The sequence below is a fragment of the Pelodiscus sinensis genome, chromosome 23 (assembly GCF_052426305.1).
Source record: "Pelodiscus sinensis isolate ZL-2025 chromosome 23, ASM5242630v1, whole genome shotgun sequence".
Lineage (NCBI taxonomy): Eukaryota > Metazoa > Chordata > Testudines > Trionychidae > Pelodiscus > Pelodiscus sinensis.
The window spans coordinates 20,795,963-20,821,652 of NC_143074.1; the positions used below are offsets into that span (position 1 = coordinate 20,795,963).

The 25,690-nt window shown below is 42.1% G+C and overlaps 1 protein-coding gene across 6 annotated transcripts in view; it reads left to right on the forward strand.

Moving 5' to 3' along the window:
- Positions 1-25,690, forward strand: part of SEC16A (SEC16 homolog A, endoplasmic reticulum export factor) — a 49,551-nt gene that overhangs the window by 18,824 nt on the left and 5,037 nt on the right. For 4 of the 6 annotated variants that reach the window (XM_075905387.2, XM_075905391.2, XM_075905388.2 and 1 more), the window contains 25 exons: positions 526-614; positions 2,379-2,517; positions 3,699-3,897; positions 5,144-5,321; positions 6,266-6,408; positions 7,552-7,613; positions 7,844-7,982; positions 8,398-8,640; positions 9,033-9,130; positions 11,770-11,851; positions 12,298-12,415; positions 12,698-12,809; positions 13,376-13,481; positions 14,104-14,244; positions 14,390-14,503; positions 16,773-16,977; positions 17,991-18,242; positions 19,094-19,182; positions 20,159-20,206; positions 20,393-20,557; positions 21,548-21,625; positions 21,826-21,882; positions 22,508-22,613; positions 22,977-23,114; positions 24,874-24,968. In XM_075905387.2, coding sequence (XP_075761502.2) covers positions 526-614; positions 2,379-2,517; positions 3,699-3,897; positions 5,144-5,321; positions 6,266-6,408; positions 7,552-7,613; positions 7,844-7,982; positions 8,398-8,640; positions 9,033-9,130; positions 11,770-11,851; positions 12,298-12,415; positions 12,698-12,809; positions 13,376-13,481; positions 14,104-14,244; positions 14,390-14,503; positions 16,773-16,977; positions 17,991-18,242; positions 19,094-19,182; positions 20,159-20,206; positions 20,393-20,557; positions 21,548-21,625; positions 21,826-21,882; positions 22,508-22,613; positions 22,977-23,114; positions 24,874-24,968 — 3,196 coding nt within the window. The remainder of the gene's footprint in view (positions 1-525; positions 615-2,378; positions 2,518-3,698; positions 3,898-5,143; positions 5,322-6,265; positions 6,409-7,551; positions 7,614-7,843; positions 7,983-8,397; positions 8,641-9,032; positions 9,131-11,769; positions 11,852-12,297; positions 12,416-12,697; positions 12,810-13,375; positions 13,482-14,103; positions 14,245-14,389; positions 14,504-16,772; positions 16,978-17,990; positions 18,243-19,093; positions 19,183-20,158; positions 20,207-20,392; positions 20,558-21,547; positions 21,626-21,825; positions 21,883-22,507; positions 22,614-22,976; positions 23,115-24,873; positions 24,969-25,690) is intronic. The other 2 variants (XM_075905389.2, XM_075905390.2) reach the window with 2 other exon arrangements.

Sequence of the window (25,690 nt, forward strand, 5' to 3'; positions counted from 1 at the left end):
TCTTTAGCCACTTGTGGATTGTACACTAATTACGTGATGGGTTTGTGGTGTGGACAGAGACTTTCATATTCATTTAATTTGTGGCATTGGTTACTAACAAGTCAGTCTCCACTACACACTTGTGCCTGACTTCACATGAGTGTCTCGAGTTGAGAATAATTCTCAATATCTAGTTAGCTACTGGCAGCCTCAGATAAGCCAATTGTAGCAATGGCTTTCGTGATGTTTAGTTGTCCATAAGTGACTGGACTGACAACCAAATCCATTCACAGAGACTAATCTGTTACAACTTTTAGTTGCTGATAGCATGGAATGTGATTTGAATAGTTATCTGGTCTATAGGTTCTGGTTCCCTGAACCTTCCGCTTCCTGTAACTGCATTTTTTTTAAATTATTATAATGGCTGTTCTGCTGTTATTGTGAGTATAACCAAAAGCTACGTATTTATTTTCTAACATCTTTAAGAATAGTTACTGTGCCTCTTTTAATAATGGCATTTTATCTTGTGTATTTTTTCTCTTTCAGACAGGGTTATACCGAAGATTATTATAATTCAAAAAGTGGTTGGAATGATTACTATGCAGACTACTATGCAAACGCATATAATTATGGAGGTACAGATGGACAATTAATTCTGATTTTTTTGAGGAGCTGGGAAGTGTGTTTAAAAAAAAAAAAAAAAGCATCAGAGCACTATTGTAAAACTAAATTTGTGGCCTTTTGCTGAAGTTGTGACATTGGCACGTTTGCCATAGCTAATGAGCAGGGCTCAACAAACCGCGGCGAAAACCACTTGCCAGCCTCGCGCTGCGCATGCACGAACCGCCGGTGAACGGGGCGACTGGCTGAAATCTACTCGCCATGGGCGAGTAGATAAGCAGATTTGTCAAGCCCTGTTAATGAGAATAAAACCTTTAGTTTGTTGAAAACTGATCTTCTGCACTGCAGTTAGGGATATAAAGGGTTAACCAGTTATAAGGCTATTAAGAGGCGAGTATTTCACTAATCGTGTAGTCGATAAGGGAAGGCTTGCTCAGTCCCTGCTTGCGCCAGGTCCGGGAGCTACCCCCACTGCGGCTCTTAAATGTAGTAAGAGCCAGGCACGTAGGCAACTCAACTCCTACTACATTTAAACTGCAGAGGCGCAGCAGGGGTAGGTCCTGGGCCTGGCTCCTGCTGCCTCCAATAGAGGCAGCAGGGCGGGGGGGGAGGGAGCGGGGAGGGAGAGGGGCAGCGGTGGCAACATGGAGGCACCAGTGACACCAGCTCCCACCCCCACCACCTCTGTATCCAAGGCAGCAAGGGGGTGGGAAGTGAGTAGTTGACTTGACGACTTGCTTAGATCCTTAACCAGTTACCTGGTAAGCATCACTTGGTGCGGCAGGCCCAGCCAGTGTGGAGCAGCTGCTCGCCCGCTGGATCCCTGTTAACCCGTAAAATTTAAGGTTTCACCAGTTAACTTTTTAAATGGGACTTTACATCCCTAATTGCAGTTGTCCTTAATGCTCTCTATCCTTGGCTTAGGAGGAGGAAAAAGCAACAAATTAAATTTGAATTAATTATTTTGATTCCCTATTTGGCAATGAGGAAAGTGGTCAAACTTTCCTTTTACCATGGTAAAATTATACAGTGACATGTATGGAATTGCGTGCTGTAGTGTATAACATGTCACCGTGCCTACTTGTGCCCAAACACATGTACTGTAGACAGGCTCTTAATCAATGGAAAGCTAGTTATCAGAGCATAAATTGACTCTACTTCTAAATGTTGCGCTCTAAACAAATCATATGCTCCCCAGTCATCCATGGTGTAACAGTGTTTTGGAGGTCAGCCCTTGAATTCTGTCAGACCAGTGGGAATTGGGGTTACAGTTCTCTCTTTTCCTGCAAGAATTTCTCCTCCAAACTCTAGGATTTTACATTGGGGGATCCCATATCTTCTTGTGGAAATAATTTTTTCATAATAATATCATCATTTAGCCTCATAATAATTTAGATTGGAAAACATCTATTAGATTGAGAGCCCATGTTTTTGAAAGAGTACAGTATAGTATCTGGCTAAGGTATATAACAATAATCTGATCATTTATACTTGGGTGTAACCAAATGTATCACAGAGACTTGAGATTGATTTACAGCTTTTTTTGTTTACAGTTCAGTCTGACTTTCATTTGGCCTCATTTGATTATGGCAAAACTATGAATTAACATATTTCTATTAAAAAATTAGTATCTCAGTTTTGTTAGTGGATTTGTACAGTAGTTATCTCAGATGCTAACAAAACATAGGTGGATGCATTTCGGTAGAGAACAAATAGAGAAATGCTGTGAGAAATGTACTGGATTAAGATATTAAATTAAAACTTGTATTTTTTTAAAGACCCAAGTCGCTGGGCATCAGCATATCCATCAGCATATGACTCCAGATATAGAGATCCCAGAAGTTATGACCAGAGATACTGGTATGATGCTGAACACAATCCATATCAAAAGAGAGAGGCATATCCATATAACAACAGGTTTGTAATCCAGGCCTTTTATTTGGAGGTTTTGAGAGCTGGCTCTGTTGCATAATTTACTATCCAGATTATCTAGAAAGGTTCAAAGTTTCAGGTTATTCTGTAAAATTTCTGGGCAATGATTTTTTAATTTGATTTCCAGGAAATGTAACTTAGTCTAGGTAGGCAAATCTTTTGTATGGCAGACTCTTAAAGTGTTAGAGAGATAAAACAGGATTTTTTTGCCAATCTGCATGTGTTCTTGATGGCTAGGAGAATTTTTATGGAACTTGAGGTATCTTAGATAAACCAGTTTTGAGAGACTGATTTTTAAGAAAAATGGAATTTATTTTGTAACTAGCTTTTTAAATAAATAAGTACAGAGTTTAAATGGAAACCAAAGTAGACAAATGTTCTCTTTGAAGTTTTCTGTGTTAGATGAATTCAGAATGGGGTGTTGGTCTTAAACTGCAAAAAACTAGGCTCTTCAACAGCTTCTCTAAAAATTATATGGTGAAAGGCAGCAGGGTAGATAGCCACCTTGGGGCAAGGTGTGTGGGTGAGTGGGTGTCTGGAGCGGGGGGCAGTTCCAGGCCCCCGAAAGGAGTGAAACTATGGGCAATCAGCTCGCAGCATCACCCAGGCTATGGTACTGCCCTCCCTTCTCCCAGCCCTCAAGTGTTGTGTGGTGCAGAGGTGAAGCTCTGGCTGGTGGCTGGAGCCCTAGGCCCCTTTGAATCGCCAGGCCCAGAGCAACTGCCTCCTTTGCCCTCCCTGTCAGCAGGTTTGGTTAAAGGGATACTGTCAGAGTAAAATGATGTCTCTTTAAAAATTGATTTTCATGCTTTTGTTGTTAACATGATGACTAAAAAATTAAAACTATATTCTTCATTATCTGTTTACTTTTTGCACTTTATTTTTCACAGTGAACACAAGATTAGTCAGTTTCACTCTTTGGTTCTCATGTACTTGCTGTAAATTTGGGTTTAAATCACAGCAAGAAAATATTCTCAAGTGAAAAATAATTGAAGATACTGCTATTACATTTGGTTTTGGACTGTGTCATACAAAGCCTAAATCTGTGGGCTAGTCTGTGACGTTGTTTCTTTAGTCTCTAGTCAATGGAAACAAAAATCCACTGAATTTAATTCTTCCCACAGTATAGGCCCTTATCTTTATTTTCGTATTTCATTGCTCTTTAGACCTGACCAATATGAAGATCACTGGCGATATGATCCTCGCTTTGCTGGGAGCTTTGATGATGAAGCTGAGCCTCACAAAGACCCTTACGGTGATGAATTTGACAGACGAAGTGTCCACAGTGAACATTCTGCCCATAGCCTCCGTAGTTCCCACAGTGTTCATAGCCGTCAGAGCAGCTTCAGTTCTCGCTCTCAGCAAGTAAGTTTCCTATGTGTGCATCAGGTGTTTGACTTTATTCTGTTAACCTGTTTAATGCTGGGAATGAGGTGACCTGACAATATCTTGGACCAAATCTCTAGAAGATCATAATATACAAAGGCTACTCTTCTGTTCTTAGCTTGGGTAATAGAGGCATATTTTGAAAGTTCATAGTCAGCAACTGGAGATTGAACATTTGTGCCATAGCATGCACTTGATTTTAAAATATTTATTTGGTAGATTTTTTGATTAGGACCAGGGCTCAAGATGTGCTTGGTGCCACATAAGAATATAGGAAGAAACTGCCTCTTTAGTTAAGAGCTCGATCCTACAATTTACTGGGCATAGGAGAACTGCTACAGTTTGCTAAAGTTGAGAATGGATCCACATTTATATTTGTATATGTCTTGTTCCTCCCATCATCACAGACATTAAAATCTAATTCTGGTCTAAAATGTGGAATATATTTAAAGAGATTGGACCATTAAATTGATATGTAGAACAGTTTTCTGTTAGGTTTTTAAATTAGATTACTTATCTGCTTTTCAGTACAAATGCACAGATACTTCCTGAAACATTCTAACTAGTAGATGGTTCTTGTATACTGTTAGTAGAGTCTACATTTACATTATCTCTAGTCTCGTATGTTAACTTTTTAGCAATCCAGATATAATCTTAAATATAGTCATCCATTTGGGACCCAAATGTTTCATTGATATTGGACATGGAGAACTGGAGATCGTACAGGCATTTCTGCTGAGTATCCATCCTTAGTCAAGTTGGATTTTCTCACTCAGAAAAGGCACTATAAGAGAGGTTGTGGTATCCTGGCTGAGTTGCAGATGCACAAGCACTATATGGCTTTTTATTTGTAGCATAATGAACATGCATAATCATTTAAAGGATGGGGAGAGGAGTTGGTGGCGAGAGAAGTAAGCCCACAAATGCAGACTGAGGTGAGCAAATCAGATTGTAAGAGGGGATCAGAGGGAAATAGAGCATTAAAACACACCTAAACTGTTTTAGCTCATGTCCACTATGCCACTTGATTCAACATGCGGTTTGCGTAAGTCTAATGAAGTCCTGGGCAACTTACTGTATTGAAATACTTGTAAGGAGCCCATATAGCTTCTGAGTAGGAGATGAAAAGCAACTCCATTCTGTTCGCCACTTTGTTCAGCCCACGTGATTCTTTCCCCTCCTGCTATTATGTCTTTAATACAGCAATTACTAATGTTCTATTCAGAGCCAGCTTTATAGAAGCAACCATGATCTGACAGCTAATGCATATGAAACCACCACCCAGCCAGTCTCGCTTCACACAGATTATCCATACGGAGGATACCCTGCAAACTTTGATGGTCAACAGCCTTTTACAGATTATGGCTATCCAGCTGAAACTGAATGGTCATCAGTAGAACAAGGTATTTGCAGAAATGTGGGGAAGGTTGGGAGAGAGTAGTTGACAATTCTTTGCTTTTGTGTCTTTCATTCAACTTTAAAATGTTATACAAACATTTATCAAGCCTACTGGTGGTAAAAACACCTGTGTACATAGTAGATGTTAAACCGATAACAGTAGAATGTGTTCCCTATTTGCAGAGTCATTGATGTGAGCTATACCTATGTTAAGTTTTGAGAGACTGAGTTTTGAGCTCACTGTGAAAATAGCCCAGGATAGCACAAATAATAGACTGTCACTGAACAGTTCCCTTATTTTATGGTCAATTATTAATTGCTACTGGTTATGTATTAAGTACTGCACACTTATTTGCATTTGTGGTGTTTTGGTGTAGAACTGTGTGTATACTAGTAGGATGCTTAAAACTTTCTTGCATCCAGGCATGCTTTGAATTAGATCTACTTTTTGCTTCATGGAGAATCTTTTTAAAATAAATATAGTTTAGGAACAATTCTGTTTATATAATCTGATTTTTTTTCTATTACCCTTGCTTCTTGCAGTTAAACAGCAGTGTTTCTAAAAACAGAGTTGTTCACTTCCTAAAGTATGGGCATTTCTTTAAGAATATATTTGTCTCAAGTCCTAAAACATTAGAAATGCATAAAAATGAACTGAGAATTGATAAGCAGTATGTCTATGGGGAAAATATCGTATTAAGTTTTTTGTACACAATTTTTTCTCATAATAGCTAATTTCTGAGAGGTCTGTCCTCAGTACTGTGGCTTGCATTGATAGAACAGGATAGCTGTTACCTTTTTAAAGATCATATTCAGCCAACATCAGTAGCAGGTTTATTTCATGTTTGCTTTCTATATAAACTATATAGAAAACTAAATGAAATGTTAATAACTAAGTTGCTGCAAGGTAATTAAGTCACTTAATTTTGATTTTTTTGCTCTACTGCAGTCCCATCAAGGCCCTTGACACCTGAGAAATTTTTAGTGCCTCATGTCTGTGCAAGGTTTGGTCCTGGGGGTCATCTGACAAAAGTGCTACCAAACCTGCCTTCAGAAGGACAGCCAGCTTTGGTTGAGATACACAGTATGGAGGTAAAGCAAAAGTACATCAGGAGTACAAATGTGTTATATTTATAAAGTCTATTTTTCCTAAAGGGAAAATGGGGGCACTTCCGTGGTGTTATGCCCATACAACAGAAAGCCATTAGTTTATAGAAAAACAAATGTTAATTCTTTGTTTTTGTAAGTTTCCTTATTTTCACTTTCAGTTTCTTCTGCAAGCCTTAGTGTAATATCCTCTTTTCTTACTAAGGCATTTGATAATTTAAAAAAGGATTTCCAACTCCTAGGAAGGTTAGGGTCTTGATTTTCTTTTTGTACACGGCCATTGACTGAGTCATGAGCATTTGTACATTTCTCTGCCAGCAGCCATGGGGACAGTTGGCTATCTTGGTGTATGGCCTGTGGCTGTGAATCTCTGAGCCTGTGTTGTCCAATTCAGGCCCACAAGACCTTGCATTACCAAGCTAAAAAAAGGCTGTGTAGATGTTGTTGGTTGGGCTCTCAAGCCCACCATCTCCTTAAGCAGCTAAGCTGCAGCCTAAGCCACATCATCTACACAGCCATTTTTAGCACAAATTCAAGCATGACACTGTTGACTCAGGCTTGGAGATTCACTGTGTAGATGTTATAAAGTATTTGATCTCCTTTCAACGTGAGTATTTCTCTTTCTCTTGCAACTCCACCAGTGGGCCAAAGGAGTACAAGTTTTGGTCACCAGCTAGATGTGGACTGATAGAAGAGAATTCAGGGAAGAGTGATGGGAAGTTTGGGATCTGAAGAGTAGAATGTGACCAAGATAGAACACCATTATCTACTAGTATTTTAATGATGTACAGAGCAAGAAGGCAGAGGAATTATATTGAATGTCCTAAGGAGATGGGAAAAGGAAAATATAGTGTTAGCAACAGGAAATGTTTCCCATGAGATCTTACGCTGTGGAATAATTTCTCATGGAAAGTAATTAAAACATTTAAACCAAATTGGATGGGGCCCTAACAAACATACTGTAAAAAACTCAGCTCTACTGTCCAAGAACGATGGCGTAGATGACACTATAGGTAACATGTAGCTTTTTCGGATACATTGTTGGGTACAAAACAAATCACTGTACAAATAGTGGAATTTATAGCAGTAAGAGTTTCTCATCTTGCTTTTTTGCTTCATTTTTTTTAGACTATGTTGCAACATATGCCAGAACAAGAAGAGATGAGAGCCTTTCCGGGCCCTCTGGCTAAGTACGTTTTATGGATGTAATAAGCTATTTTAAAGTGTTCTCAAGTTTAATTTTTCCTTATTTTGTCTGACTGCAAATAATAGATTGTTTTAAACTGGTTTTATCAGTTATCTATATTCCACAATCCTAAATGTTGTTGAAGGTTTAACTTCTACAGATTCATTTTGGTGATGATGTCGGACACGTCATACTGATTCTTTGTTTCATTGTGCACTTTTCTTCCTCTTCCAGAGATGAAACCCATAAAGTGGATGTCATTAATTTTGCACAAAACAGAGCCACACAGTGCTTTCAGAATGAAAATCTAATTGACAAAGAGTCTGCAAGTCTGATTTGGGATTTTATTGTATTGTTGTGCAGACAGAATGGGGTATGTCTTATTTCTTAAATCTTTGTAAGCTTTCCCTTGATGCCCTCAGGTCCATTTTCAAAGCTTTTATCTTTAGGTTTTAGATAAGAATCTTTAAGATATAGGCACTTCGTTAATGTGAGTGGCAAGAGTACATAAGGTGTGTGTTGGGCCAAGAGTGCAGGTCAGATGCTCAACAGGCATGTATTCCTCCTTAGTCTTGCTGCTTGAAGTGCCAATTAGGAGGAGAGCACTGAGGCTTTGTTGATTTAGTCCTGCTGGGGTATCTGAAGATTGGGACATCCAGTCGTCTCCTTTTATCCAACCCACTGCATCGTTTGTGTTAATTAACTTGTTAGACTTCAAGTGTCTCAGCTATAAAACACTGAAATAATTTAATTGAAATACTTTAGTGATTTGAATTTTTCATTTATAGACTGTAGTGGGCACAGACATTGCAGAGCTTTTGCTACGAGATCACAAAACAGTTTGGCTTCCTGGGAAATCTCCCAATGAAGCAAACTTGATTGACTTCACTAATGAAGCTTTGGAGCAAGTGGAAGAGGAGTCGGTCGAAGCTCAACTCTCATTTCTCACCGATAGTCTTATAACCACAATTGACAATCTTGAAAAAGAGATCGAGAGATTCAGGGAGCTTCTGCTCTACGGTCGTAAGAAGGTGAATGATCACATTGTTGTTAAAGGACTGGTTGAGTTTGTTTTACTTGGATTTATTGTTCCAAAACCCACATGCTCTTAAAGCTCTAGTGGCTTGCATATAATTAAAATATCAAGTAATAAAAATGAAAGTTAAACATATTAATGTCTAATATTATGGTACTATCAATGTCCTTAGCACTCTACAGTAAAGAGACCTCCATGCCCCCAAAGAATTCGCAATTCAAATCTAAATTATATTGTATTGCTCTAGCATGTGACTTAATGAGCATTTTCAGTTCATAGTCAGAAGTTACATGCACTAGAAATCATTAGTACTTTGTACTGAGTGGTGTATTAAACTTGTTCCCTGGTAAACTGATTTTATTTTTCTTATGCTTTCTGCATTAATAGGATGCTTTGGAGTCTGCTATGAAGCATGGATTATGGGGTCATGCTCTGTTGCTTGCCAGTAAAATGGATAGCAGAACACATGCGAGAGTCATGACCAGGTAAAGCTCCATTACTTGAGGATGATGATTAGAATGTTTCTAGTATGGAATAGACATTTATTTCCCATTGAAGAGAGAAACTCGTGTGCCTCGGAAATTGAGGCCAAAGTTGTTATGTGTTCCTGTGTTTATGTGGGAAGTCTGCATGTTGATCTAAGTCATGTTGCAGGTTGAGTTTCAGGGACGTTAGACTTCACAGAATTGCAGTGATTCTTATGTCTGACTGTTGGTAAGAGCTTCTTTGCCACCTCCTTCACTGTAACATGACTTCCTCCATGGGTCTTAAACAGACTTACTGGCTGACTAACAAATCTGCTTTGCTTTGGTAGAAAAAGTGGTCACTCTCCATTGCAGCTGCTGTTCTTTGAGATGTATTGTTCCTATCTATTCCAACTGAGGTGTGCGCGCACCACGTGCACGACGGGTGGAAAGTTTTTTTTTCCTTGGCTGCTACATATTGGGTTGGCTATGGAGCCCCTGGAGTGTTTCTGGTATAGCACACTATATATGACCCTGCTGACCCAACCACCTCTCAGTTCCTTCTTGCCAGCTGCTCTGATACTGGGAAGGAGGGTGAGTATGGAATAAATGATCAGGTCTGCTCTCCACAGAACCCCTCGGGAGTGGGTGCAGCTCTGACAGAACCAGCTGTGAGAATGACTGACCACGAGTCAGACTGGGGGTGATTATGCCAGGATTACAAGTAGAGAGACAGTGGGGCTGGAATTGGTGGGCCCATGATGGCTGGCGTCCCCCAGGCAGGCTGGCGGGAAGTGGAGACCTTTGTCCCACGATGTGGACTGCATCCTTTTGATGATGCCCCACGCAGCCTTGAAGGTGTCTGGCATGGAGGACAGGCTCATCACCAGTGGTTCACCACTCGGAGCCCAAGAGAATGGGGGAGGGCCTGGCAGTTCAGGCCTGCTAATCCTGGCGGTGCAGAGTGGGAAACCGGAGCTGGATGCACCAACGTCAAGGCTAGGCCTCTTTGGAAGCCACCCTGGGGAGCATGAGCAGCACCACTTAGACTCCACAGGGGCGCAACTGTACCAAGAGGGTCTTATTATTTTTTTTATGCCAGTCCCGGAACCAAAGGAGGTGTGTTGCACGCTGAAGCACTTGGTGCTGAATCCTGCAGTTGGAGAATGGTTTCCATGAGGTGCTGCTCCAGGCAAAAGTTCCACTTCTTGCTGGTGCGTGGCTTGAAGGCCTTGCAGATCTTGCACTTGTCAGTCTGCAGGGCTCCCCACCAGACACCAGAGATACGAGTTGTGGCGGTCACTAGTTGGCATAAACTTAAGATAAAGCCTGCAGGGTTTGCAGCCCTGGGACTTTGGCATGCCCCAAGCCCTGAAGGATCATTGGAGTGAAAGGAAAATCCCCTTCACCTCCCATTCCTAACTCCAACACTAACTTAACTATTGATCTAACTATTTACACAACCAATAGTGGGAAGCGCTAGGGATACAAGGCACTTGCAAGTTCCAACAGCCATCACTGGCGGTAAGAAGAAACTGAGGAGTGGTTGAATTGGTAGGGTCATATATAGTGCACTGCACCAGCTCCATTCCAGGGGGCTCTACAGCCGACCCAATGGGTAGCAGCTAGGGAAAAACTTTCCAACGCGTGCACACCTCCAATTGGAATACATGTGAGCAAGCACTCGAAGAATTATGCCGTACAAACTACAGACCATTAGTGTAGGAATTAGCTGCACTTCATGTTTCAAAACCCAGATTTTCACACTCAGGGGATTAAATATTGTCAACAAGGCGTGAGGCTTCGCTGGGCCCTGCATCCCCAACTGCAGTCAGATGTGACTCTCTCAGCAGGTAGAACAAACGGTTTATTTGTTGACAGGGATACAGAATAGAACAGACTTGGCAGCACAGAAACCGGAAGCAGTTAGTACAATCCTTCTTGGGGGGGAGGGGCTCAGAGCCAAGGGCCCTGCACCCCAAGACAGTAAGACTAACTCTCACACCCAGAAGCCTGCCCCAGCCCTGCAGCTGGCCTTTGTCCAGCTTGACAAAAGATGTCACCGTTTACATCACCCTCTTTCAGGCTCTGGTTACAGAAAGCATCAACCATTGTGTACATGAGGTCGACTATCACCCTGAAATTCCTATCACCTAGCAATTGGTGCAGTGCTCAGGGAAATGGTGGTGCGCACATACAGGTTTACCACAGGACAATAGAAATCACGTGTGACATAAAGCAGAGTGAATACAATCCCCACTACCTCTCAAATACATTGTGTATGTTTGTGTTCCCGTCAGAGTTTTGGGTGGCTACTTATTCCCTTACTTTTGGGACTTTAATACCTGACTAATGTTATGGCCCTGCTCCTTCTCATTTCGGAAAGAAGCAACTATCTTCCAGCAAAGACTGTCTGTAGATAAGAACAGCTTTCTCTGTCCTCCCACAGCTTCTGAAACAGTGTTACACCTACTGTCTGTTGGCAGTAGGAGCCTGACTCGTGAGGTTGTTCCTATCATTGTATTTGTATATGGCTATACTGCAGGTCTAATAGTTTAGCCAGTAAATGTTTTTTTAAAGGTGACTCAGTGAACTAAACTAAAAATGTTAGCTGCTTACCTACAACTGTTTACTTTTGTTTTTCTGTAATGTGCATCTAGATTTGCCAACAGTCTTCCAATTAATGATCCTTTGCAAACTGTTTACCAGCTCATGTCTGGAAGAATGCCAGCAGCATCCACAGTGAGTTTTAAGAAAAAGCTTCAGTTAATGCTTGTGTATGTTCTGCTGTGAATTACCTCTTGCAGCACATCAGCAGTATGCTTTTATGTATAACTGGGTTCCAAAAGAATTGGGTAAGTTCATGGAGGGTAGGTCTATCGATGGCTTTTAGCCCAGATGGTCAGGGTACAACCCCATGCTTTGGGTGTCTCAAAACCTCACTGTCAGATGCTGGGATGGGATGATGAATCACTTATAAGTCCCTGTTTTGTTCATTCCCTCTGAAGTATCTGGTACTGTCACTGTTGGAAGACAGGATAGTAAGCTAGATGAACGAGTAGTTTGGCCATTAAGTTCTTGCATATCTTACCTAGAATGCAAAATTGTGCTACCCCTTACTCAGTTTGTAATTTTTACCCACACACCCTTCCATTCTATGGCTTGATGGGTATCTATTCTAATTCTAGTGCTGTGGGGATGAGAAATGGGGAGACTGGAGGCCTCATCTTGCTATGGTACTATCCAACTTGACCAATAACATGGATGTGGAATCGAGGACTATTACCACCATGGGAGATACTCTTGGTAACTAATTTGAAGTTGAATCTATAGAGCATAAAGTGGGTAAATAGCAAGGCTGTTTATATTGGGAGCAATAGCACAGATGTGGGCTATGAACAAATGAAGGGTTTTCTTAAACACAAATTGCTGGGTTTGTTTTATTAAAACTAACAGTTGCTGCTTATACAATAAAAGTGAATCTCTTTTAGTTCTGCAGATTTCTGTTCTGTGAACTATTCAAGATACTATGAATTAGTTGTGTCATTAAGGTACTATTTCCTATGTGATCTATGTGTTTTGTTTCAGCTTCAAAAGGCCTTTTAGATGCTGCTCATTTTTGCTACCTGATGGCCCAGGTCGGGTTTGGTGTTTATACAAAGAAAACAACAAAGCTTGTCCTACTTGGATCAAATCACAGGTGTGGAATTCAAATTACGTGTCTGTTTTTGTAAAATTATTTATCATAGAATCATAGAATACTAAGGGTACATCTAGACTACATGCCTCTGTCGCAGAGGCATGTAGATTAGGCTACCAGACATAGGAAAATGAAGTGGCGATTTAAATAATCGCCGCTTCATTTAAATTTACATGGCTGCCATGCTGAGCCGACAAACAGCTGATCAGGACTGGAAGAGACCTTGAGAGGTTAAGTTCAGTCTCCTGCCCTCATGGCAGGGCCCAGTACTGTCTAGACCATTCCTGACAGACATTTATCTAACCTACTCTTAAATATCGTCTTTTAGATTAAAAGATGAAAATATAAGGAAATGGGCTACAGTATTTTAACAAGTAACACTCCACAATAATCTCTTAATTAAAGTTGTTTAGGACCTCACCACTTATTTTGTGAAGCATGGAAATTTCTTGATCTTACGCTTTGTACTCAGTACTGCCATGTGACTTATGATGCTACTCGCACATCAGAAATTATCTACATTAGAAGTGATATCTCCAGGTTTATGTGTTTCACTTTTCTATCAGCCTGCCATTTCTAAAGTTTGCCACCAATGAAGCCATTCAAAGAACAGAAGCGTATGAATATGCACAGTCACTGGGAACCCAGCCCTGCTGTTTACCCAATTTCCAGGTTAGGAGTGATTCTTTTTTTCTTAATGTTGTGTGTCAGGTTTTGTATGAGGTGCTCTTTCACCTTGTTTATGAATGGGGTGGTGTTCACTTTCATTGCGTACTCTCTCAAGTACAGGCAGTCCCCGGGTTACGTACAAGATAGGGACTGGAGGTTTGTTCTTAAGTTGAATCTGTATGTAAGTCGGAACTGGCGTCCAGATTCAGCCACTGCTGAAACTGATCAGTTTCAACAGCGGCTGAATCTGGACGCCAGTTCTGACTTACATACAGATTCAACTTAAGAACCCTAGGCATCCCCAAGTCAGCTGCTGCTGAAACTGATCAGCGGCTGATTCCAGGAAGCCTGGGACAGGGGCTTCCTGTAGTCAGCCACTGGTCAGTTTCAGCAGCGGCCGACTTGGGGACGCCTGGGGCAGAGCAGCTGGGGTGCTGCTGGGTTGGTCCGCGGCTTTGCTCTGCTTTGCCCCCCGTCCCCCTGGTCTGCAGACCAGGGGGACCGGGGGGGGGGGGGGGGGGGGTGCAAAGCAGAGCCAAGCCGCGGAGGACGCGGCCAGCTGACAGCTACATTTTAAAAAATGATGTGAGCCTGTACTATAACTTTATCTTCTTGCACTCCACAGGTTTTCAAATTCATCTATGCTTGCCGACTAGCTGAGATGGGACTCGCCGCACAAGCATTTCATTACTGTGAAGTGATTTCCAAAACAGTTCTTAAAAATCCCTACTATTATTCACCTGTGCTTATCAGCCAACTTATGCAGGTACTATAAGGATGAATATTGTTTAGAATTAAGCGCTCATGGCTTGGTACATATAGGTTCATAAAGGAAAGCTTAGAAATCTCTGTTTGTATTTTATTGACCTCTTTACCAACTTTTTTCATTTTTAAAATGCTTCTTTTGATAGATATCATCTCAGTTGCTCCTGTTCGACCCACAGATTAAAGAGAAACCAGAGCAGGAATTATTTATTGAGCCATCATGGTTAGTACGACTTCGGCAGTTGGATGGACAGATCAAGGTAAAAAAAAATCTGCTTTCCAAAATTAAAGGCTTCCCTGCTAAGATTTTGACTTAAGAGCCTTTTCATAAAATGTTTGTGCTATGCTTTCTGTTCTAATGATAAAATTCTAATTTATTGGATATTAAAGCTATCCAATTGCATATCACTTAAATCAGGGTGATGTGCAGTCTAGTGAATGCCCCAGTTTTCAGTGTAAAAGTCGAAAGGTGGTGGGGTGGGTGGATGGAGGGTGGGGGATAGACTTCATGCATTCCTGTACACGGAGAACTGTAAAATTCCATGGTTTTCATACCCTATAAGATAGGGGTGGGGAACCTTTTTTGCATCAAGGGCTGCTGACCCACAGAAGAGTCAGTAGTGGGCCGGGATCTGTAGAGAGATGCCAAGGGGGCTGGAGCACCAGCACGGGCTCCCCATTGGTGGGGAAGGCCCTGAGCCTCGGAGGCCAGAGCGAGGCACCCCAGGGCCGCATCTGGCCCCTGGACCTTAGCTGCTTCTTCTAGAGGTCCCCGTGGATGCTCCACGCTTGGTCTTGGTGCCGTCTCGGCACATAGATCGGAGATTTTGCAGCAGTCCCCACCGGGCCGCTCATGTGCGGCACCAACTGGTGTGCGCCGTGTTAGTTGGCACCTTGCATGGGGGGCCCATACCCTCCAGTTCCTTCTCAACTGCCCTCAGCCTGAGATAGACCTCTGCAGTTCTCTACCTTGTTCATACCTTTCATTGTTCATTAGCTATTAATTCTTAGTTTTAGTTAGTGTTGTTAACAGTTTTGATAGTTAGTAATAATTACACACACACACACACACACTCCAAAAGAAATTGTGATGCCTGGCTCTCCGGGCTTCCACGCTGCGCTTCCTGTAGAAACACAATGCCTATCTTGGACGGACATTCGCAGTGTGTCAGATGTTTAGGAGAACACCATTCCTCGCAAGATTGTCCCCACTGTGCCAAACTTAAGGCCAGAACTTCACTTGATTCATGCCTATAGAAAAGAAGGCACACCCAGCTTCAGTCCTGGGAAAACTAGGGAGGTACGTTCACCCCCCAGGCTCACCTCAGGGCAAGCAGGCACCCAAAAAGAGGAGTTCCTCTGTGCCCCATCACCACCTTCCTTGAGAAAATGGTCTCTGCCCAAACCATTGGCGCAGAGGCCTCGCATCAGCACTTATGACACGCCGAACGCTGCCGGAACTGATGGCAAAGGGCTCAGCCATCACCCTAAGACCATACCGGCATGGACCTTGGTACCATCATCTATATCAGTACCAGCTCAGACACCACCGGTGCTGACGGCTTCGTCGGTACCGATGACTATGGCACCAACGCCATTGTTGGTACCGGGCTCTACGGCACCGACCATTTCCACTGTGCCGACAGTACCTCATTCGTCAGCACCATCGTCACTGCTCATATACTTGGTACCGCCGACATACCAGTGGTCTCTGCCGTCCCGTCTGTACCGTACAGACACATTACAGACCTCAGCACCGATCCTCGTGGCACTGTTGCAGTACATGCAACGGGCTGACTTGGCAGTCACATCTGCCCCCTCAATCACCACTCTTTGGCACCGATGCTTCGCCTGTGTGGATGACATCACTGGCTTTATCGGTGCAGTCACATTTCTCTAGCTGATGATGAAGAGGAGGTACAGGCCGCCTCCTCGCCACACTGCAGCCCTCCAGTGCAATATTACAAGCCCAAATACGATCCAAGAGCCATTCCTCCTTGGTATGGACACCACTGGATGCATCCTCCGTACTGTATCCGGCATAATGGCCTTATTGGAGTCCTTGGGGCTCATACAGGAGACACCACAGCCTGCATGCGAGCCCTTCTAAACAGGCTGCCTGTCTTACACCTTGAACATCCGCATCGATTCAACAATCAGAGGTGTTCCAAGCAACGGAGGAGTCACTCCCCCTCCCCCCGATTCGTCACTGCCTACCAACTCCTCTTTGTCACAGGATGAGGCGATGATGCCACCACCATTATCAGCACTTTAATGATCTTTTATGTATGTTTGAGGCTTTTTTAAACATCTGTGTTTTTGGACCGAACTTGACTCAACAGTGACCCTTTACTTATATTTTACCTGCGAGAGTTATGACTGGAAAATCTAGTTGCAAAGTTTTTCTTTCTTCACCTTCAAGAAACAAATGAATGATCTATTCTTAGAAGACTTTCCTTGATATTCTCTTTCTGGGTTATGAATTTAATCTCTTATGGTGGTTCATTGGCTTCTGTTTTCTCACTACAGGATGGTACGATAGCTTACAACGCAGATAGATCCACCCCTCAGCAGTATGCCTGCAGCACACCAAGCTCTGAATTAGACCATGTCAGTCAATATGATGGAACAGGATCCCGACAGGAAGTGGGCCCTGCTACTGAAAATCCATTGTTGGCATCCTTGTTACCTAATATGGTGCAGCACATGCCAGGTGTGCAGCTAATGCCTTCAGGTTAGTATTTCACATTGTTCTCCATGTGGATGTCAAAGGGAAGAACCCATATAGTATACTAAAAAGAGAAACATTTTAAAAGTAAATACACTTTTTTAGACTTGTGTAGCATTAGAAATAAGAGTAACACTGTTACATAATTGCCAGATAGCTTTTTCTATTGTACATAAACAGTTGTAAAGATTGTACAGTTCTTCACATAGAAACCCATAAAGGCACAGGTTTGTCTCATTTGTAATGGGGCCAGAAATAAGGTATACTGACTTCAAAAGAGTTCACTGCTTTTTAAAAAACTGTCTTTTGAACATTCGATTCTTCTAATCCTACTTCTTCACTACTGTCACAGGAGCCAGTGTGAGAACTAAAGATGTAAAAAAGGCCAAGTAGCAACAGTTGAAGTATTTGTGCTGGTTTCTTTCAAGCAAGCATTCCATATGGAGGTACAGGTTGGACCTCCCTGCTCCAGCACCCTTGGGACCTGAGTGGTCCCAGATGAAGGATTTTGCCAGACTAAGGGAGGTCATTTCTGGCTCCCCAGCTCTCCTCCACAGCCCAATTGATTTGCACTCCCGGCCCTGCCCTCACCCCTGCTGCCTTGCACTGGGACTCTGTGATCCTGAAACATCTGTGGTCCTGCTGGACCATGGGTGTTGCCAAACTAGAGAGTCCTGGTTTGTAGAGATGCAGCCTATATTAGATCTTCCTCAGAGAAAATGTATTCTCCAGGTATTCTTGCTTAACTTTTAATGAATTCTTGCTTAACTTCTGTCAAGTAAACACAGACTAAAGAAAATTTATTCTCCATGAACTGCAATAAAATGCATCCCTGGAAAGTAAGCGAATATTCTGTGTTTTTTACAGCTGTGGTTGTTGGAATTGGAACTGGGATTAGAACTGAGCAGTTCCTGGCTCCTCCAACCAGAGCTTAGACCACCCCTCTCTCGCTCTCTCTCTTGCGCCCCCCCCCCCTTTTTTTTTAATTACAAGTAATTTTCTTAAATTTTGTTCTACAGCACCTCAGACTATCCTTGAAGGCTCAGCAGTTGTGACTCCTCCTGCCCAGCAAGAAACAGTGGGTGGTGTTCCTTTCTATTCTTCAGCCCCTCCCTTTGTCGGGCCAGGGTCTGGCTTTGCACCACCAGGCTTTCCAAACCAATATGGAGCTGAACAGTCTCTGCTGTACCTGGGAACTACAGTGCCACCTGGAGGACCACCTCCTCAAGCAGCAGAAACACGGCAGGAAGAGCAGTTCAACCAGGAAACAGGTTTGTGCTCTCAATAAATGTCTTCCCTACCCTTGAGGGCACTAAAGTCTTTTTTGGAGACTGAGCACATGGTAACTTGTTTCAATAATGAAAATTATAAAGTAAATCTTGGGTAACTGAGTGTAGTGTGAAAACTTAAAAGGAAGCAAAAAATGCTGGCCTTGCATATCAGGCTTGATTTAAGGGTGAAAGATAAATCCAGGGTAAGTGAATGAGTCACAACCAATTCCCTTCTGGACACTTATGTCTCAACTCTGACCTATTGCAATCATGTGGGCAGTTTTTGTTGGAAATGCTTGTGATTGGAATTGGAGGACGTTCATCTCAAACTCTAAGTGAAGGTTTAGAACCGTGGAAATTGTAGAATTTAAAGAGAGATACCGCATGTCAAGGCTGAAGTACGCGGACACAGTTGTGCACTGCCATCTTAAGGCGTTCATCACTTAGCTGGTTCTGACCGTCCTTTTTAAGAAACGAAATACACATGAACAGGGCTTGACAAACCCCAGCAAGAGCCACTCGCCTGATCGGCACTGCGCATGTGCAAAGCGCCGGTAAATGGGGCGCACGGAGCGACCGGCTGAAATCTACTTGCCCATGGCGAGTAGATTCAGCAGTTTGTCGAGCGCTGCACATGAATAATAAAGTTAGAAAAGGACCCTGGATGCAGTTCACATGTGCCCTGAAATTTAGTGTTAATTCTTTAAAGCATCGGGTTCTCTAGCACTAGCATCTCTAACCAATGAGGAGTTGGGTAAAATTTATGGAACATCTAGCTCAGCTGTTTAGATATCTGTTGTGTGTTGGAAAACACTGAAATTCACTAACTTGCTCTCTTTTTGTTTTTCAAGCAATTCAGAGAATTCACCAGGAATCTCCAGTTCAACAGACTTTCCCTGAACAAAAAGAGGAGGATTTCTATGGCAAAATGGCAAATATGGTATTTTTTTTTTTAATATTCTACATCTTTACTGCTTTCTCCAAATCTCACTCCGTACATATGGAACTCATTTTTCAGTGGCACTCTAACACTAAGTATGTGAAGTGCACCTCAGCAGCAGTCCAGTCTTCTGTTGCAGAATTAAAAATCCAGGAGAAATTAGATCTGATATTTTAAAATAATCTGGGAAGTGGAAAATCAGACATGTTGGATTTTAAAATGTTTATATGCCAACCTGCCACAACCCAGCAGGGCTCAAACATTTATCAGAGGAGAGAAAAGCAGATCCTAATGAGCAAATCTTCTGACCGTGCTTTGAAAAGGCAGTATTGTTTTGCATTGAACTAATGGGTGGTGTTATCCCAAACTATACATGGCTAGGTTTTGAACACATGTTTTAATGCACAGCAGGTGTTTTCATCATTAGTCACTTAAGTTGGACATTTAGGGAACTGATTTAGCCTCATAAGGTAATAGTTGCTTAACTGAAACAGAATTAATTTTAATTTTGCTTAATTAGGGATGTTATTGCCAATGGATGAAGTGGTGGCGCAACAACTTGTTAAATAAAAGTACAGGTCAAAACTGTGGTATTTTTAATACCAACGTTGCTAAATTAACATTTAAAGGTCACCTACAGACAATGTAGCCAAACATCATTATTCATGGCAATATTTTTGTCACTTTTTAATATTTTTACAGTCTTTGAGTCCATGCAGTGGGATGCCCTGATTTGATTACCTCTTTAATAGATCAGCCACATTACTGTGAAAGCATCGTTAGGTTTCAGCTTTCTCTGCGTCTGTACTATGCACCTAAACCAGAGGATAGAGATGTGCCTGAATAACTAACTCAAATGTCTTGCATTTTGTTTGGGAACATGTACATTAAGATTGGAAATGGAGGGGACTTTACTGTCTACTTTGTGTTCAGTTGCTTGCTTATTAAAGCATGTGCTGGCTTTGTATTTAACCAGGCACCAGGACGAAGATCCAGATCCACCTCTCAGTCTTCAGCACACATGGTATGCCACGACCAGGCTGTTTTTCGCTATCTCATCTTTCCTATCTACATTTCACTCACTTCTAATGATTTTGCATCTCTGTTTGCACTGACATTTCAAAAGAAGGAACTTCTTAAGCAAAATAAAATATAATCCCTCTAGGTTAATAGTAAGATGATTTAAAACCCTTGTATATCTGTAATACAGGGCTATGGGCGAAGATCTCGGACCACCTCAGAATCCTCCACCCATTCGATAGGGCGAGAAAGATGTAACTCTACAGCAAAGCAGCCCTCTCCTCCTCCTCCTCCATCCATACCTGAAGGGAAAGAGACCAACAAAGAGATCAAGAAGGAGACAGCGGTGAGAAAGGTACATTGAAAATGGGTATCTAGTTACAAGTAGCAGTGATTAATGGCAGCTATAGTAAATCATGGTGCCAACATGGGGGAGAGGCTGTTTACCTGAATCAGACGAATTTTTTGTCTTGACTATTGAAACCTCAGTCTACATATTCAGTTGAGATCCCAGACTCTGGCATGTGCAGAATACTGCCACTTAGGTTTCCAACATTCACTGAATGCACCAAAGCACATGCACGTTGCAGTTGGCTTCTTATTCTCTTGTGTATCTTCAGTCAATTTTAGGAAGTTTCCTAACTCCAGCTACAAGAGTAGCATAGCGGAAGTCAATATACTTTGTTGAATTTCTGCAGCATCCCCACTGCAGGAAGTCAATGGGCAAAACTCTCCCCATCAACTTCCTTTACTCCTTGCGTCCCCGTGGAGTACTGAGGTCAACCGAGGCACCATCAATGGTCGATTTAGCAGGTCCTTACTAGACCCACTAAATTGAACCCTGTGAGATTGATATCCGGAACATCAATCTTTGGATAATGAAGACAAGCCCTTAAGATCCAGTTCAAAATTGCTTTCTCTGACTTCAGTCCCTCCAAAATGAACTTCAACCAATCTTTCAAAACTTGTCTTAACTCCCCCTTTACTACTCATTTCTGTTCAGTTAGCACTGATCTCTTGACTAAACGTACATCTGTTTCAGCTGAAAAGAGCTTTCCCCGCTACAACTTCTTTTGTCTGACTCAACCTTCTAGTATCCCTCTGCCTCCGTTTGACATTAATAATTTCATATTTCTACTAGTGGAAGCTTTCTCCTTTCTATGAGCCTTAATTTTTTATTGGCTATCATTTATACTTTCTTGGGATACAGTTTATATGAAGGACTAATTGAAATGGAATAGTATGATGTTAGTTGTTTTTTGTTGGTTTTTTTTTTTTTTTTTTTAAATCTGCTCTCAGCAGATTCTTGGAGGAATACACTAAAAAGTCTTGTATTTATTTTTAGGGTGGTGCAAATTGGTTTCGATGGCTGATGGGAAAAGGAAAGAATGAAGCTCACCTTCCAGATGATAAGAACAAATCAGTAAGGGCCCTAAAACATAGCACACCTCATACATGTTAATTTGCTCAACAGTGTGTTAATCCACAGGTTATGGATTTTTTTTTCTTGTGGCCAAAAAATCTTTATACATGGCTTCAAAATGAGTATTCTAAATAACTTCCTGCTTACTGGCTGTGATATCTATTTGCATTCTTAATTCTTGAACTGTGATTTCTTCATAGATTGTTTGGGATGAAAAGAAACAGCGCTGGGTTGATTTAGATGAGCCGGAAGAAGAGGTAAAAATCTGAGGAGTTTGCTTTTCTTTGCCTGAGTGGATAATTGTCAGATAACTGGACTTTCAAAGAGTGCTTCTTAAATGTCATTTTGCTGGATTACTTGGAGTTAAAATGTGTAGCATGACACTTGCTGTAATTAGTAAACAATTTACATAAATCAGAGGAAGCATGTGTTTTCTGAGTCCATTTCTGTCCTCTGTTACTACTGAGGATCCAGTCAGTACTGTGAAACTTACACTGATGTACATTGGAGTAAGTGAAAGTAGAATATGATCTGTGGTAGTTGGCACCATTTAGGCCACTTTTCTTCATCCAGATCCTCATGGAAGGGGAGGGGCATAAAGGCAGTGGGAGAAGGTGTCCCAAGCTGTCAAATTTTTACAGCGTTAAGCAAAATATTCCGCCCTGCACACTTACTCTTTACAGTTACATATTGCTGTTGATACTTTTTTAGGCTTCTATAGTCAATGTTTGATCTCAAATAAGGGGTTGCCTGGAAAGGTTGAGACATTCTGAGCAATATCACAAGGGGTGTGTGTCCAGTTCTGTTATTGATGGAGTGACTGAGGAGAAATGTTTGCTTGAAAAATGCCATTCAAAGGCTAACACTGCTTTTTGTTTCTAGAGCAAGCCACCGCCACCACCTCCAACAGGTTTTCCTAAAACGCCTCAGACTGCTCCACCTGGGCCTGGCGGTCCACCCAGCGTGAACATGTTCTCCAGAAGAGCAGGTAACTGTGCAGTAGGGGATGGCATTCCTCAGTCTAAAGGGGAAAGCTTAAGATTATTATCCCTGTTGTGCAGAACTCAAAAGTGAAGTTGCCACCTTTTTGGAGGCGGCAGCTTCTTTGATGAGCACTTGGCAGTTTGCCACATCCTGGAGTGGAGGGCAATATCAGCTTTGCTGGGTAAGCTAGCATCACCCTTGTGACTGCTGCCAGTGCCACATGCTGTGATTCGGAGTTTACCATCTTAATCTTGGGGCCTGCTTTTTTCCGATCCTGAAAGATTTTGTAACCAGAAATAATGTTCTGTTTTGATTTACGTTTTTGCTGCAGGCTGACGTATTTCCATGTTTTGTTGTCCTGTTTCAGCAGGAACCAGAGCTCGTTATGTTGACGTTCTGAACCCAAATGGAGCAAAATCCAGTGGTGCTGTTCCTGCCCCATTAGACCTGTTTGCCCCCTTGGCACCAATGCCTATTCCTGCAAACTTGTTTGTTCCAAACTCAGGTGTGTAAACCCAATGCAGATAAATTGCAAGCAGCAGGTATCTTAATACTTCTCCATGATGCATATTACAGATAGCCTTTTGAGTCTTCTTTCCTCACCCACAAAAAAACCCAAAGTGAACTCTTGTTCCCATTGGTCTAAACTTTAAAGCTTCTTTAACAGTCATTGAATTCCCTCTCAGCCTGGAGACAGCCACTAGGCGAAAACAGCTGCTACTCTGCACCTCACAAACCATGTTCTCCAGACCAGTGTTTCTCAACCTTTTTTTTATAAAGTACCCTTTATCAAAAAAAAAAAAAAAAAAGTACCCTCAGTACCTACAGTTTTCACACACACAATTCTTTTTCTACCATTGCAACATATTTGTTTAAACAACTTAATCATAGCCGGGTGGGTGATGACATTTTTGGATGTAAAAAGTACAAAAATAATAAAACGCTGTAAAACTTAAAACAAACATTCAGTTTTCTCCAAATTTCAGTTGTGTTGCTGTACTCCCCAGATTTCTCTTGAATCCCCCTGAGGGCACTCGTGCCACTGGTTGAGAAACACTGCTCTAGACCATGTGTACGAAGAGAGGTTATGTCTTTGCTGTCATAGGCAGCTAGGCCATCAGGACAACTGATCTTCGTGATTCCAGCACCTGTTCTCTCAACAAGAGGGCAGTTTTAAACAAGAGTTGCTATGCAGTAACTCTTAGTTGAATTTAAGACATGGGAGTTTTTACCCACAAAAGAGCATTTCATAGAGTAATCTGATTAAGCAATGTATGTTCTTTGCTAGACAAAAAGTGCTGATGGAGGCAGCAGGGGTGGGGCAAGGGCAGGTGCTGCGGAGATGGTGCTAGGGGGTGGGACCGGCTTTTAAGCTGGCTTTCCCCAGAATAGGCTCCTGTCTCTTCCACCCCCCCAACCCCCTTGCTGTCTCTTCTACAGAGGCAGCAAGGGCTGGGAGGAAGTGAGTAGTTGAGGACTCGACTAGTTGAGTCCTTGACTACTCGCTTACATCCCTACTATTTACTGGGTTGCTCTAAGATTTCCCATATAAAAAGTGTATGCTTCTATTCCGTATTGCTAATTGGCTGTACACTTCTCCATTTGAACAAGACTTGCCACTATCTTTGGGTATGTCTACGCTAGCTCGGTAGTTCGAGCTAGGTAGGCAAATGAGGGCAAACGGAGTTGCAAATGAAGCCCGGGATTTAAATATCCCGGGCTTCGTTTGCATCTTCCTGGGTGCCGCCATTTTTAAATCCCCCTTAGTCCGAACTCCGTGCCCACGGCTACACGCGGCATGGAGTAGGTAGTTCGAATTAGGATATCTAATTCAAACTACCGGTACACCTCGTGAGATCCTAATTCAAACTACCTACTCCATGCCGCGTGTAGCCGTGGGCACGGAGTTCGGACTAAGGGGGATTTAAAAATGGCGGCGCCCGGGAAGATGCAAACGAAGCCCGGGATATTTAAATCCCGGGCTTCATTTGCAACTCCGGTTGCCCTCATTTGCCTACCTAGCTCGAACTACCGAGCTAGTGTAGACATACCCTTAGAGGGGAGATGGAGGAAATAGATCTAATATTTTTTCCTTGAATATAGTCAAACCAGTGTCACTTTCCAGATGAGGTTTTTAATTCAAATCAGTCTCCCATTGCAGTTTGCTACTCTGAAAACCTAGTTCTACTCTTGATCCTGTTCCTCATATCTCTGTAAGGCTTGATACAGTGTTCATCTTTGGTTAAAACCAGTTTCTTTTGTAGTTCCTGAGGAGCAGCAACCTCTGGAAGGGAGCGGGGCAGGCGAGCAGGTGACATCTGCAAATCAAGTCAGCGCTGATGCAACTGCAGATCCACAGGTAGGTCAGTAAAGATGCAATCGCCATTCATATCCAATTATAACTTTGGCTGAAAAAACCAAGTATTACAGTTGCAATTTCCTAGTGGTATAACCTAAAAAGCATGTGATACCTGTACCTAAATAAACCTTAAAGAGAGAAGGGAAAAAAACTAGGAAGAGAAGAGAAAACACAGAAGAATAAAATGGAAAACCTTGCCTGGGTCCTGTGCAGAGCATTTGTTGGATTAGGACCTCTTATTTTTCCTACTATATAATATGTAGGTAGTCACTCTCCATATAACTGAAATAACAAGGAGTCCTGTGGCAGCTTAAAGACTAACGTGTATTTGAGCATAAGCATCTGATGAAATATGTCGCAGCCCATGAAAGTTTATGCCCAAGTAAATTTGTTAGTCTTTAAGGCGCTGCAGGACGACTTGTTGTTTTTTGTTGAAACAGACTAACATGGCTACCCCTCTGAAACCTGTATGTCAATGGTAGCTTGTAGCCTGAGAGTGATATGATCTGCTGCTCTGTGGAGATGAAGCATCTTTTCCATGTTTCAATGCTACTCACCTTATTATTCATCTTACTCATAACTATGTTGTGTAGTCAGGCCGCATTTATGTTGTTGGAATATCAGTCAGTACATAGCCAGGAGTTCGTTAGTCTTATGACTTCTTCCCAAAATGTAGAATTTTGTAATACCAATAACCTATTAATATAATGCTCTATTTCTCT